The sequence below is a fragment of the Hyalella azteca genome, unplaced genomic scaffold, assembly GCF_000764305.2.
Source record: "Hyalella azteca isolate HAZT.00-mixed unplaced genomic scaffold, Hazt_2.0.2 contig7692, whole genome shotgun sequence".
In the NCBI taxonomy this organism is placed as follows: Eukaryota; Metazoa; Arthropoda; class Malacostraca; order Amphipoda; family Hyalellidae; genus Hyalella; species Hyalella azteca.
The window spans coordinates 45,219-60,680 of record NW_025937811.1 but is presented as its reverse complement, the minus strand read 5'-3'; the positions used below and the strand labels follow the sequence as shown (position 1 = coordinate 60,680).

Sequence of the window (15,462 nt, the reverse complement as noted above, 5' to 3'; positions counted from 1 at the left end):
CATTAACTTTTGGCTCACTGGTGTTGATTGAAATCAACATTTGGCAAGGCAAGAGTCAATAACTCGATAAGGGGTCATAAATACGCATAACTAGAAACCAAACCTGTGGCCTTGAGGCAGCAAATCAAAAAATCATGCAATATGAAGTGTAATTTGTAATTCAAAAAGCTAATCATAGTTTTGAAAAGGTCATTGAGACAAATCTAATGATGTATAACACAATACTTCACCATGGGCGCTTTGCCCCGTGACACGCGTGGGCCCGTTGCCCCACTAGGTATCTTTTCAATTTATATACTATCAACATTTTATTTTGGAAGCTAATAGTCCTAACTTGATCTCAAAATTTTCCCTATAAATATTACTTTCAAAATATAATTCACAGTAATTTCAATAGCTTCATCTACAGTAATCAGAAACAGTTTTATTTAGCAGCAAAAAACTTTTATCTGGGCTAAAAGTTATTCGCAAATAACTAAATAACGCAATCACTAAGCAAAACGTAAATCCGTATACTTCATCCCGTGTGAAACTGTAAGAACACGGAACTGGCGGTAGAGAACACGGAAACTAGCGGTAGAGAACACGGACCAATATCTGCCATACTTAGCGAGAAACCCGCTATGGGCCCATGACCCGCAGTGGGCTCGTTGCCCCATGTTACCCTACGCTAAGGCTTGTGCATCTATGATACTTTGCTGGTCAACTTTAGGAAGTCTTAAAATGTCTCTGCTTGGCCACTATGCTGATATTGGCCTGGGGCCAGAGGGACAAGACTTCTTGGCTCACGAACATTTTGATTTAGTCTTGAAATTATTAAGTTTTACTGTTAATGTTAGACTTAGAGGCACTGATTATTTTCTTCTGTAGCCCGTCGGATAGTGAAGAAAACTTTAAATTCAGCAGCCAAATTGAACCGAGGCTAAAAAAATCACTCGTTTACCACGATGAATCACCTTAGAAGTTGAATTCATGCTCACGCAACTCTTATCAGGTGTTAAAACTCAGCTGTAACACACTGCCTTACACGTCTCGGAGCAAGAGACGCCAAGTCTGCCAAGACCGTGTGTATCTGTATTAATCTCGAATGCAAAGCTGTCCTACTTCGGGCAGTTGGTGTGCTCCTGTATTATACGGCAATTCGGGCCGAAATTTTCAGTGGCCAAGAAATTTCTTTTATACTACTGTACAGATTTGAACGAAACTCTGAATATACATTCCTAACCTTCCAACGATAATGTCTAGTTCGAGACAATTTTTTCGACTTTGCCTCCGTTCGCGAGTTATACGGAGAAACGACCGGCATGTCTGAGGCCGATTTTTAAATTTGCATTGACCAAGGGTCTTATATATATAGCCGTATAACTCGCAAACAAAGGCAGAATCGAAAAAATTGTCACGAGCTAAACGTCGCCGTTGGGAGGTTAGCTTTGTATAATCAAAGTCTAGTTCAAATCTGTCCAGTAGTTTAGAAGGAATTTCTTGGTCACTGCAAATTCCGGCCCGAATTGCCCTATAACTCACGAATGAGGCCGAAATGGAAAATTTTTCACAAGCCAAAAATCACCGTTAGGTCCTAATGAATGCGTGTACCAAGTTTCATCGAACTACGCTCATTAATTTGGAATATATTCCTTGGTCTTTGAATTTGGAAATTGGCCGTGAGACCGGCTGTAGAGGTTCTTGCCGTAATTCGGGGCCTCAATTCAATTTAAGTGAAATCTTCAGTGTTTCTTAGTCTTGGGAAGTTTGCTTTTACGATTTACTTTGCATAGGTAATTTACCAAGGTAGTTGTTAAATGTCTATTGTATATAATTTGGCGCCGGCGGGCTGTCGGGAACCTGATGTATAGTCCCGACCATAACTTACGGGATCACCCCGTAACGTGTATATGGCAACTTAACGTTGATTCGCCTTACCTGGCTCCAGGCAGTCAATCATTAGCAAACGTAAGAGGCAGAACGCATTTCAATTCAGTTCTGCTTGGATTTGTGTCTACGTTTGTCGCTCGTCAGCATCATATAAGAAAGTTATTCATACCTGGCGTCGAGTTGAAGAACCTGGGTAAAATCTACTGCACTATCATTTGCGGTCCATCCGCCTCGTATATCATCTATTTTGACGAGGGTGCGTTCTTCCTTAGTTTCAGCCAATGAAGGATTGGTAATCGTGAACTTATTTTCTAGATTATTGAATTGCGCGGGACAGGGACTGCGCTGCGAACAACGTATCGAATGCATCGTCTAGTTACATTGGTAACTGTGGCTTATCTGTCGGAAACGCAATTTGAAGTCCAATTTCGTATAACTCTATAATTCCTTTGTCAAGGAAAGTTTTAACAGTGCAAGGAAATCTATTCCTATCCTCTGGAAATTTATACTAACTATGAATTACGCCCAAGAAATGCGATCGTTGCGAGCCTGTGTCAATGAGCATTCGCGCACTTCTGACCCTATTGCCTTTAGCTACAGGAATCATAACTGTACGTGAGATATTTTCAGAGTTTTTATCAACTGAGGTATGCAGGTATACGCTAACGCTAGCTTGAGGCTCTGAAGCACTGAACTTTGGGCACAACGCTAAAATAAGTCTACTGTCCTTACAGAATTTAAATGTATAATATAATTTAACTGTACATGCTTCGAACTAGTGCAGTGATGTCATATTTTAAACTCTTCACATCGATCAACGCGTGCTTGATACGTAGGATAAAGCGTACACTTTAGCATGGAACGCAGCCGTGCACCACCAGTTTTGTGCGCTAATCAGCCCTGAATAGAACGTCTATCACATTGCCGAAAAGCCTCCTATAAGCCGCTTATTCAGCCTGCCGTCAGTAACCAGCCCATGGACCTCGTATTGGTTTAAATACCAAGAGCTTAACGCCACCATATACTAAAGCGAATAGCACAAGAGTGTAATGATCGACCACCATTCAGCGTTGCATTTAATCTTTACTTCATACCCCGACTTTGGCTCGAACTGTAGCCAGCGGACAACGTGCTGCAATTTGCCTATCTCGCCAGTGGAACTGCATGAATCCTGCCGTGCATCACCAGACTGTCACTTATAGCTCACAGCATCTGGGGTTAGGTTACAGATAGCATAGTTCTGTTTCTAAACTATCGTCCATCAACGAGATCCCGTTTAACCGTAGGCACATTAGCTGCAAAGGATGTATACAGTAGACTCCTGCGTCTCGAAATAATTTTCTCGAAATGAACCGGGACAGACGAAACGAAACGAGAAAATTCCGGGAAAAAAATAACGGGACAGAGGGTAAAATTTGTCCCGGAATAAACGTATGAACAGAGACAAGACTTCTGTCCCGGACTTTAAAACTTGTGTCCCGGTAAATTATGAACCGGGACGAGACAGACAGATTTGAAACGAGACATAACGAGACGAGACGAGATTTATTAAAATCACTTGACTGCTTAAATCGCAAGTTTATCAAAAATTTAAAAGCAAAGAAAATAGCCTGAAAATTCACCATTTCTTAAAAAGGAAAACGTTTCGGAGACCAGCTCCATCATCAGTTCAAAACCTAAAACACAGGTACAAATAATTAGCAACAAATTCTCATTTGACGATTTATGCATCAATGTGAATTTATTGCTAATTATTTGTACCTGTGTTTTAGGTTTTGAACTGATGATGGAGCTGGTCTCCGAAACGTTTTCCATTTTAAGAAATGGTGAATTTTCTGGCTATTTTCTTTGCTTTTAAATTTTTGAGACGATATTTGTCTTAATTATTTAAGACAAAACAAGTTTTTCGATTACGATGCGAATTTTTTTACGAATCATTTCGAAAATATTGGTTGAAGAATGACAAGTTAGCCCTTTATTGCTAATAGGGCCATAGACAGTTACCAGTTAAATTGAGTTAATTGCAGATTTAGCAAAATTTGTCTGACTGACTGACATGGCAGTTAATTAATGGTCCGACAAACACCGCAAACCTGCCGATGTATGCATGGCTGAGTATTGAGTAAAAAATGTTACTCTTGAGTCTTAACTAAGGCTTTGATGGCACTTATGGGAACCGTACGAATAGGAGTCGAGTTTATTACGCGTTCGGAACGAGTTCAGGCGCCATGGAGCACATAGAAAGTAGGGACGCCGTGTCTAGAATAGACGGCCAATTAGTAGACAGTGGAGTGGAGTCCTGGTGAGATATTCCTAATAATACTAAAGCTAGTTTTAGACTATCTCTGCCTTTAGTAAAATTTTGCGCTACGCCTCCAGGAAATCTTTACAATTGCGCAGTTTCCTGAATTGTTATCAAACACTTAGGCATGTTTAACGTTATTTAGAAAGGATACACATAGATATTTCGAGTTCTTTTTTGAAGATCGAACCATTATATTTTTTTCAACTTAAATTTTGTTGTATTTTAAAATGTTATTACTTTCCAAACTTTTTGTTGAAGGAGATTGCTCAAGGCAAGATCGATGAATCTGATTCTGTGATTGAGCTGGAGGCATATCAAAGTCTGTCCAGTCAGCCGATGTCACCAGCTACAGCTAGTATGGCCTCCTCCAAACCATCATAGAACACGATTTTTGAAAAAAACGTGTTTTTTCCATTTTTATTTGCCTATCAAGATTAAGCACCATTGTGGCGTCGTTCATACGCCCGTCTCTCTGTCTCTGTTCATACAAAGAATAAGTAGCCAACGCAATCTGATGTTGAACCTGTTAGGCCATACGTTATTCATCCTTGTGACCCGGTACTTACTACGCGGTACTCCTATACGAACTATGTAAGTTTAAGTAACCTATAGTAACTAAAAATATTTTAACATATTGTTTTCTCCATAATTGTGTTCATTGTAAAAGCGTGTTAACGTTGTTTCTGGTGCTTGTGTATAAATGTTTTGTATTAGTGTTTCATAGGTAATTTCCATAGTTGTGCTGTATTAGTGTCTCATAGGTAATTTGTTTTCAGCTTACACGTTTGCGAGTAAAGTGGAGAACCCCGTCCATCTTCTTTACTCCATACGAGTTAACTGCCCGAAAGAGCGTACGACATGAACGGCTCGCTCGGAACAACCATATTAAACCACAATATCTATTCGTAGCAAAAATCATTTAAATTGCCGAGCTCCAATAAGAAAAATAAATGCAGAGGTTGGCAGTAGCGCGCTACATGTAGCGGTAGCGGCGCCACATTTAAGCAATTGTAGCCGTAGCGGTAGCGGTAGCGCCCGCTGCATTTTAAAGTAGCGATACGAGGTTTTGCCGCTACAGCGCTATAGCTACATTTATAAATAAAGCCTTTAGATTTTACTTAATAGTATTAAATATTATTTAAAAACCAGCATGAATTACATACATAATATAAATTACAGAATAAAACTGTACGAAAGATTTCGGTGTAATGTTGTCAACCTCAGCCTGTTACTAGTGTCAACATGTTAGTTGTTACCAGAGGTGGCCGGGCAGTAGCGTGCTCCATTTAGCGGTATAGCGGCGCTACATTTAAGCAATTGTAGCGGTAGCTGTAGCGCCCGCTACATTTAGAGCATGTAGCGGTAGCGGCCGCTACATTTCAAAGTAGCGCTGCCCAGCTCTATAAATGTAGCCAATGTTTACACCACATCAATAATTGATTCGTCTCGTTATGTCTCGTTGAAATGGCTATAAATTCCGGGAAATTTTAAGGTACCTATTTTAACCGGGATGTCTCGTCTCGTCTCGGTATCGTCCCGGAATTCCTACGGAGGGCTGAAAATTGTCCCGGTTTTTATTGCGAACCGGGACAGAGCCTGTTGTCTCGTCTCGTCTCGGATTAAAAAAAATACCAAACGCAGGAGTCTAGTATACAGACGGGTTGGTGGCGGTCCACCAATTTACTGCAAAGCCCCGACTCGCGGTGTCTGTGAGGCAGAAATTTTTCGCGCACTGGGCCCAACTACTGCAGGCTGTTTTCCTGTGGGCTGCTTGGTCTACTTCGATGGATGTGATCTGTCATGTGGCTGCGGCTGATGTTTCAGTCAAGAAGTTTATAGGCAATGTTCTTGAGGAAACGAATCACAAAAGTCCAGGCGAAACACTGCAGTGGTGGGCTTAGACAGGCATCCCGAAGTATGCTCTGTGCGATGCTAGAGCAAAACTTACACGCGCGCTTTGAGTTGGGTGATGCAAGGGCACGGTTCCTGAATACCTGTCGAAGTTTGTTTTCAAATGTTTTTTGTTGGTCTTCAAGTCTCTATGACTGCCGCTGAAATGTTTGCTACTAGCAGCTTCGCAGACAGGAGTAGAAGGTTTCGGCTTATGTGTAACTCACAATGCAAGAGTCTGAATAAGTCGCATATGTCAAATATTAGATTAAGAGTTCGATAGTTGCAACCCAACTTTCTGGCCAGCTCCTGCTTGAATGCTTAAACTTTGAAAATACTAGTGAACTCACAATGGTTAGTGCGGACATCTCCAAAGTACCTCAGTCGTAAATTTTAAAGTCGGGCAATACTGCTCTTACTTGACGATATGAAAAGCCTGGTCTCGTGAAACGAAGAATCGGTTAAACATTTCAATTCGAATGATTTATTACACAGCCTATCAATCGGACTATCTTTATTAAGGGGACCGACCTAGCTAAAATTTGAAAATGTTGAGTTTTTCTGTTTCTTATCTCATCTTAAAGGTTGTTTTCTTGCGCATCGAACGATATAAGTATCGTCCCTGTGCGTCGAAAAATGACTTTGTGACAGCTCCTCAAAGGGAGGTGTACCCCTTTTAGCCGTTTTCTATGAATTTCACGTTTTCTATCAATTTTTTCGAAAAATTCATAGGAGCAAAATGTTCTTATTTTTACATTTTACGTATGTATGTGAAGTTTCATGATGATCGGATAATAACTGTAGAAGTTTCTCCGGAGCTAGGTCGGTCCCCTTAAGGAATTTCTTCTTAGGGCGGTTGAGCGCATGCTCTTAATTTTGATCGTCGAAAGTGGCTAGAGTTTTTCATCACAGTTTCATTTGCTGAACTAGATTCAAAGTGATTTCTTTTTGTTCATACAATGAAGCAAAACGATGCTGCTCCGCTACAGCCCTCGTGTTATACGCGATTAATGTAATATATCGCAACAATCTGTACTTTTTTTGCATTAGATACCAACCTGTCAAAACAAATGAAATTGCACGAAAAATTTATTGATTGGAAAATTTATGGGTCATTTTGAAGCAGGTTTAATGGCATGCAAAATATCCTGTTCAACTTGTGGATAATTACAAGCACGTGACCCGTGCTTGTAATTACACATTGTCTTGCGCCTCTTCTTCTGAAGCCTCTTCATTATCGTCAGATGCGAGGAATGGAAGTGACGGTTCCTGCCTCTCTCCTCTCTGCGGGAATGTTGAACGTTTCAATGGCAACTAGAACTTTTTTCGGTAAAGAAGGTATTCGGGCAATAACATTTTACACAGGAAGAGACCACCATTGGGGAATTTCTTTGTTTTTAGGAAATGTGTGGCAAGAAGAAATATAAAGGAATAAGAAAAAAAGTACAGCGGCCGATCTGGTTTAATGAATAAAAGGTTTGGGCTGAATATAGATAAGTGTGGGCAACATTTGCCACATTAGTACCGACTTGCTTGAAATACCTCATGGTCTCCTCCATAGATGTCACCGACACCTCAGTCACACCCTTCAACTTCACCTCACCACCCTTTTCTTCTCGAATTTCTGGGATGTTTCTAACCCGGGTTTCTGTTGCTAGCAGGTCGACGATGGCATCCCCGTAGATCTACAAACGCATAACATTTATTAATACTTAATTTTTTTCCCTCGTATGTGTCCCAACAATGATATTCCACTGCTGCGTATTGGGACACCAGTGTACAAAACGCAGTATTATACGCAGGTTAACATACATAAAACATTTCTTGGTTAACCTTTTGTTTGAACAACAGAATATTGTGTTCAAATAAAAGGTTGCCTATTGAACAAAGCAAATAAATGAATCTCTAAACAGATCAATGAACCAAATTGATTTGTTTTAGTTCATTGTTTTGAACATCTTATACATTGATTCGAACATTTTATATATAAGAAAAAAATTGAATATATAAAAAGTGGATATATATGAAAATATTAAATAGACACGATCAATGAAGTACTTGCCTCAACAAGTGAGCATTTGACGACCTAATTATATTCATTCTCACGCTCCTTCACCCCCTCGAACATGGCGTTGATGGATCTCTGAATGATACCCATCCTTTCCGGGCATTTTTCATGGTAGTCGTTGCCCATCGAGAATGTTTTCCCGGATCCTCTGGCCATGCGCCAGTATGATGACATTAGATCCTGGAAATCAACAAATTGCCACATTAGACAAAAATATTGGTAAACTCGCTGTTGACAGCGCCTTGAGTGGATCGCCAGGCCGATTCGGGCATGGCAGTCCTGACCGCAGGTGGCGCAGATGAAGTCCGATGGTGCGACGCTTTTCTCTGCCTGCTGTCTAGCTTTTCGAAGACAACGTTTGTCTCCGACTGCTTAACTCATCGCCCCTCTGGACTCCATCCCGAACAGCACGTTGCCGGTTGTCTGCCAGCTGCTCCCAGGTTTGGGGGTCGATATTTGCTATTCTGAGGCTGCGCTTGCAGACATCTTTCAAACGCTATGCCGGGCGGCCGGTCGGGCGCGCACCTATGGCTAGTTTTCCTTAGAGCAGGTCTTTGAGAGTGCGACCATCCCTCATGCGATGCAAGTGACCGAGCCACATGAGATGGCGCAGGAGATGCATGCTCGTTGTGCCAGCTTGTTCCAAAACAGCTGTGTTTGTGACCCTGTCTCCCCGTGTGACGTTAGGATGTGGCGGAGGTAGCGAAGGTGGAAGCACTCTAGATGGTTTACCGGTTTGGCATACGTAGTCCAGAATTCGCTGTCGTAAAGAAGGGTATTACACCAGTAACCTCTGGTGAATCTCGCTGTCGAGGGACAAGTTGTTGCTGATAGAACCCAGGTAGGTGGAATGCTCGGCGACTTTTAGTTGTTAACCGTCAATTGTAATAGATGGGGGCGCTAAAACGTAGTCTCCCTTCCCAACTGATGTCAAATCCCTGCAGTCGTTGGCATAGCAGTCCATCAGCCTGTAAAGTTCCTCTTTGGCATGGGAAGAGAGCTGCGTCGTCAGCAAAAAGCAACTCTGATGAGGACAGTGCGTACCTTTGTTTTAGCTCTCAAGCGAGATAAATTTAAAAGTTTGCCATCGCTTTTGGTACGTAGATGAATACCCTTGGTGCAGTCCCCAAACGAAAACTTGAGAAACAGTGAGAAGCAAGTTGCTAAAGAGAGTAGGGGCCAAGACGCCGGAAAAGAAGTTTCCGGCTGACAAGATGAAACGCCTTCGTCAGTTAGATGAACGCAATGCACAAAGGCCTCCGTTGCTCTCGACCTTTCTCCTCAAATTATAGAAATTTCAAGTTGTCTTCATTTCGCGGTATCAAAAGTTGCGGCTTCAGCTCTACGTCATGTTATTCTTCGAGAATACATCTTGAAATGGATGATAATTCTTTTTAACGGGATCTACTTTTCAAGGCAGACGCAGGAATAATATGGAGGATCTCGCAGCGGGCACAGAGTATCTACCGCGTTGGGTAAATTTGTCATCTTTCTTATGCTGATAGTGAAAACCTTGCCGTTGTGCCCGAAATGTCTGGTAAGAAACGCAAATACTTCTTAGCTCTATTTTCTATTACTTCTTCGTTAACGAAATTTCAGTGTGAAGAGAATTCAAACACGCGAAGAACGGGTTCAAAGCATCAAAATCTACGCCATAGCACTATTGACTACAAAATCAGCCCTTCTTGAACTGCCAGGCAACCGAATCCCAACGCACTGCTAAAGGTGCTAGTTTGAAGATAAGCTTTTGCCTTCGAGGGTACACGTGCTCCACCACTACCAGAACGACCGCTTGGCGGCGCTAGGGTATTAGAATAGAAGATTCAAGTTTTGGGTAAGTTCAATGTTTTGGTCTTTTCCATTTTAGCACTTTCTTTTAGAAAACATTTCATGCACTAATTTAAACTAATTAAGAGTTATTTAATTATAATGGAATTCTATGCATGTTGTTGCATAGCATAAAGTGCTGTTTGAATATGATTTGCATTATCTGCTTTCAGGCGATAGTGGTTATCCCCTGGAGCCATTCCTGATGACACCATTTGCAAACCCCGCATTGCCAGCTGAGCGAGAATACAACCGATGCCACACAACAATTAGAGCCATCATTGAACAAACTTTTGGAGTTCTGAAGTTAAGATTCAGATGCCTACATACTTCTGGTGGAAATCATAACATTATTTATGAAGTGTTTAATATCTACTTGACAGTTATTAACACTGCCTGGCATCATTGATTCTAAAATAAAAAAAAATGCGAGGGGATTTTTGCATGTCTTCCTATGAGAGATGCATAGATAAATACATATATATACTCCTAGCTTTGAGCATTCAATAATATGTGTTCTTCCTATCCCCACAGGTGGAAACCCCCAATATGAGCCTTTAAAATGTTCCAAGATTATTGCTGCCTGCTTGTTACTACACAACCGCTGCATTCTTAGGAACCTACCAAATCCTGATGATTACGAAGAGAGAGGAGACAACATGGAGCCTGTAGAAGAACAAGATCATGATGAAGGACGAAGAGGTCTTTGCAGACAAATTCGCCAGACGCTTTGATCCACGTACCAACAGTTTTTGTCGAGCAAACCTACTGGAATTTACCATTTCTTTGCTACGGAAGGTATATAGCTATTTTGCTTTTTGTCTATACCATGAAGCTTGTTATTGCCATATCACAAATGCAGGTGTAAACACTTCTGGTTTTGCATATATTAAGATTTATGCTGATAAAGTGAATAATTTGTAATTACGATTGAAAAATGATTATTGCCATGAATTTTGGTAACTATTATAAAAAAAACTAATTCTGTTGCATACCTTACATTAGGTATGAAAAATCTTCATTTCAACATGATGCAAGTTTGTTGCAGAAGAACATTGTATCACTACTTTAGTATAATTCTTGATCATCCATTTTCATTGAAAAAAAATTTAGTGTGCATTAGCTATTCTAAGATATCTGTTGCTGTCTTATAACAGCTAATGCAAAGTAAATTGTCAGTCTCGAATTGATTAGATTCGATGATAAAGCTATTTGTATTCAAAATCGTATAATCATATGTGATGCTGTCTAGCAAGTTAAGCAAATGTTGTGGTTAGCAATAGCAGTGACTCATTTAGGGACAAACATGAAGGCATTAAATGATTCTCAATTGTGATGTAAGTACTGGTGTAATACAACAACAAGGTAGTGCGAGTCCTAACTTAGTGCAAATTCAATTTACTTATACTTATTTTACTTATACTTCCTCTTTGACACGTTCTGTCGCAATTGATACTAGTGCGAACTTAATAAGTTGAGAGTGCTCATAGAAACCCTAAGAAATATAAAGTAGTAAAAATAAATTATAGTTCCTCTTTTGCACAAAATGGTGCAAATTAGAAGGTAGCATATTCTTTTAAATCCAAAAAAAGCAGTGAGTGTATTCCATTTGCAGAAAATGGGCTAGTGAAAATAAAATAAAATGACTTACCCTCTGTTTTAATACATGATTCTGCACATAATAGCATAAGGATAAAAATTATGTAAATATAGTTAGCTTGAAAATCCAGTTGAGGTGGTCCATGACTGAAAGAGGTGAAATAAACACAATTTTTAGATATTTCACGCTATTACTAGGGATGAAATCAATATTTGTTCTGATTAAAAAATAGCATCCTCTAAACACATCAGTAAACCTATCTTCAAATATTATTTCTTTAAAATTGACTTGGATTCTTAGAAAAAACAAAGGCAGTAAACATCGGAATAGTAAAAATTTATGATGCCAAAAGTTATCAGGAAAATAACCAAAAAATTCAATAAGTAAACTTGCATGATGTTCAATTTATCAATCTGAGACACATCGCTTTTCATTGGAATCCATCATGAAAATTTTATTTGAATGTAAGTTAATAATCTCGCAGGTACTTTGTTACAAATCATGCTCTGACACAGAATCCTATAGTATCTTGAAAAAATGATTTAAATACAGATTTTAATATTAATGAATTCCTGAAAATAATAAAAATTATTACAATTTATAGATTTTAAAGGTTGCCTGTAGTATCTGCAAAAGCATTTGCAATCTTTGTTGTATTTACTGCTATAACTGAAAGGGCTGATGCCAATGTTTCAGTACTAGACGCAATACGTTGGGTGTTAGCCACTAAGGCATTGATAGAAGTTAAAATGTCCCTTTGAACACTTAGCATTTCATTTGCCATTGTGTGATTATAGGAGCATCACTTGGCCTTTTTCTTTTTCGCGCGCACGTTTTACCAGATTCATTTTTGGTTACACTTGCAGCTGGAGTCGAGTTGAACATAGCGGTATCTGGGGCATTTCTGGCGTGCATGCCATGCATAGCAGTAACCCAGTCAATCAGGTCTTGATCGATCGATGAAGATTAGGGCGGATCGATGAAGAAATTAACGCTGATTCTTGCTCGATCGACATGGGCAAACCTCCATTTGGAGTGGGCAACGGAGAGGGCAATGTCGGGGGGCGCAACGACGATTATTGAGGAATTTTCTATGCAGATTCGGCGAAGATCCGTTGAAGTTTCTGCACCTGATAACTTGTTGAATCGAATAATCTGCACCGATCGATGTCGAATCTACACTAGCTGAAGTCGAATCTGCATTAATCGATGTCGAATCATCATTGATCTACGTCGAATCTACATTAATCGATGTCTAATCCATAAAAAAATTTTTCTCTCTCTCCGAGATCATCGACACGTTACCGTTCACTATGACATGTCAGATTTTATGGTCTTTGCTGTCGAACATTCGCATCGTATATATCAATTACAATCTCACAAATTCAATTACTAATCATATAGAGAAGTTACAAGTAATTCACAGCTAACCCTATCGAAATTCGAAGACCGTTCAGCCGCTGGCACACGGACGCCCCAAGTTCTTATGGCCGGGTAAATTAGAAGCTCTATGTCCGCATTAGGTTCCGGTTGCCGTAGCGAAATGAGCGCCGAAATGGAATCTTGTGAAATTACTCGTCGAGCTTGGGGCGATTGTGGGGCGCGCGTATTTGGTACCTGATACGTTCGGGACAGACACGGCCGAATATGAAAAATTCTTTAAAAATGTCCCCTCCCTTCCCCCCCTTATGGAGGGAAGGGAGGGGGCATTTCAATCTCTGAACGTTATATATATATGCAGTCTATATTGCACTACTCGCTCAGTTTTAAGATCAGAGCAGTCTACCAGAGGCTCAATTTCATCCAAAGACGTTTACAGCTAGTAACTTTTATGACATGGCGTGGTTAGAAATGAGGGCAATAATCGCAAATAAAAAAATTCAATCAATACATCAAAAGGTATCCCTGATTCGAGGTAATGCAAGTCAAGCCAATTTCTCCTATTAAATCCATGTATTCTACTGAATGAACAACGTTGTTTTCAAAATAATCGTTTAATTATTTGCCGTTTCATTTCATGTAACTTTCGTCACATTAAATTTCTATAGAGCAAACAGTTCTGCAAGGGCCTCGAATTTCTGAGTTTATTGACGAAAGATCACACAATAGAACGGAGTAGCACATGTTAATCTTCGATTAAGAAAATCTGGATACGGCACTAACTTGTTTGCAGCTTTCAGTTGTTCACAGTTCATAGCGAGTGAGGATCTTTCTGCATCCATCGTCGGCTGCTGCAATGACAGTTGGTATTGACTTTCACATGTAGTTCTTTACAAGCATCTAAGATATCAACTGCACTCTAAATTCCTGGAGAGACAATCAAATAAATAGCGGAATAAACGATAGTTATGGGAATCCTCAAATCAAATATGTTGCTCCCAGAGAGGCTCCTTGTAAAGTAAATAGTTCATAAGCTATCTTCTGATTGAGCAATAAGCTCAAGCATGCAGACATATGCCCAAAGCTGAACAGTTCTTTGGTTGAAGAAACCATTCGTCTAGCAAAAAATTTTACCGGGTCTGAAAATACTGCTTGCAACTGCTGAAAAATGAAGAATAGAAGCATTTCTAAATTCTAACGTCTAATACCAATTCAATATTGCTCGATGGAAATTTTCTGAATCTATCTTCGTATAATTTGTAGTTCTTCAGAAATAACCAAATTCATCCTTATACTTGAATGTAACTCCATAATGCAGTCTGATGATACAACGAAATAGAGTAGATAGAACGGAAGAAAAGCAACTAACTTACTTGCGAATAATCGGTATACGCTCTGCAACCTGTTCCATCTTGTTCAGCTGGCCCGCCCACTGCCCATTAGTGTCGAATGTTGTTAGTCGGTTAGGTAGGCTAGCATCCTTGGCAATGGTAAGCTTTCGAGTTCCGACTACTCTTAATCCAGTTGACGCGTTGATTTATAGAAATTAAAACCTTAAGCATATGAACAGGAGCAGCTTAAATAACATGCTCGTGTCGACATGCCCAAAGTTGAAAATTTCAACCGCAGCCAAAATCTTGATCTTGAACACACACATGCGTAGTCACGATGAGTGTCGCCTGCCGACGAGAACTTGAGAAGTACCTATTGCAACGAACTGATCAAATAACAACTGATTTAGAGCATATTCCGCATGAAATCTTCTCTTATTGTCGAAAAAAGAACTTGCATCGTATGATTGCTGCGTTTTGAAAGAAGTGATTGTGAAAGATACACCATACAACTACATCTTGTCACTCGTGGGAAAAACTTGACAAATTTTCCTTCATAATTTAAGTTTTCCAGTCAAATACGTCATAATTTAATGAAATTGTTTAAAGCTCTCTGAAAGCATCAAATTGTTTAAAGCTCTCTGAATGAGACAAAACTATAATAGGCTAGTACCTTTTCGATAAGCATTGAGCAATGAGCACTCTTCACTACGTACTGATCGATTGAATGTTCGATTCAAACTGGCGCCTTCCTATTCAATTGCTGCATCGGTATGCTCTGTCCGGATGGGGGGTGCGGGAGGTAGACCCCCACATACCCGCATACCCCCGTATGGCGGGAACTTCGATTGTTCGTGCGTTTTCCTTGTTCAGCATCTGACCAGCCCCATCGTGCGATAGCGTCATCAGCGTTTGACCAGGGGCATCATGACGAAGCTTGATCAGCTGCTCTTTTTAAGCATATTACGCAGATTTGGCCTACCGGGCAATTGACTTCCAAAAGATGACACCTTACCACAGCGAGCTCTATCAACTACATACTGTAACTACGAAACGAATGGCTTGAAATCGTCAGGTAAATAGAGGAATAGCCACATTTGTGGTGGAACTGTTTAAAGATTATTCATTTATATATATTTTAGAGGAATGAACGCAGTTTTTATTCAATCGATATAATAATATTACTCGT

The 15,462-nt window shown here is 40.1% G+C and overlaps 1 protein-coding gene across 1 annotated transcript in view; it reads left to right on the top strand.

Annotated features, from left to right (window-relative positions):
- LOC108675449 (patched domain-containing protein 3-like) overlaps positions 1 to 10,860 on the top strand; it is a 37,910-nt gene extending 27,050 nt beyond the window's left edge. Inside the window, exon 9 of the mRNA XM_047881354.1 lies at positions 10,497 to 10,860. Within this exon, the coding sequence (XP_047737310.1) occupies positions 10,497 to 10,523 (27 nt within the window). The 3' untranslated portion in view covers positions 10,524 to 10,860. The remainder of the gene's footprint in view (positions 1 to 10,496) is intronic.
- The last annotated feature ends 4,602 nt before the right edge of the window (positions 10,861 to 15,462 follow it).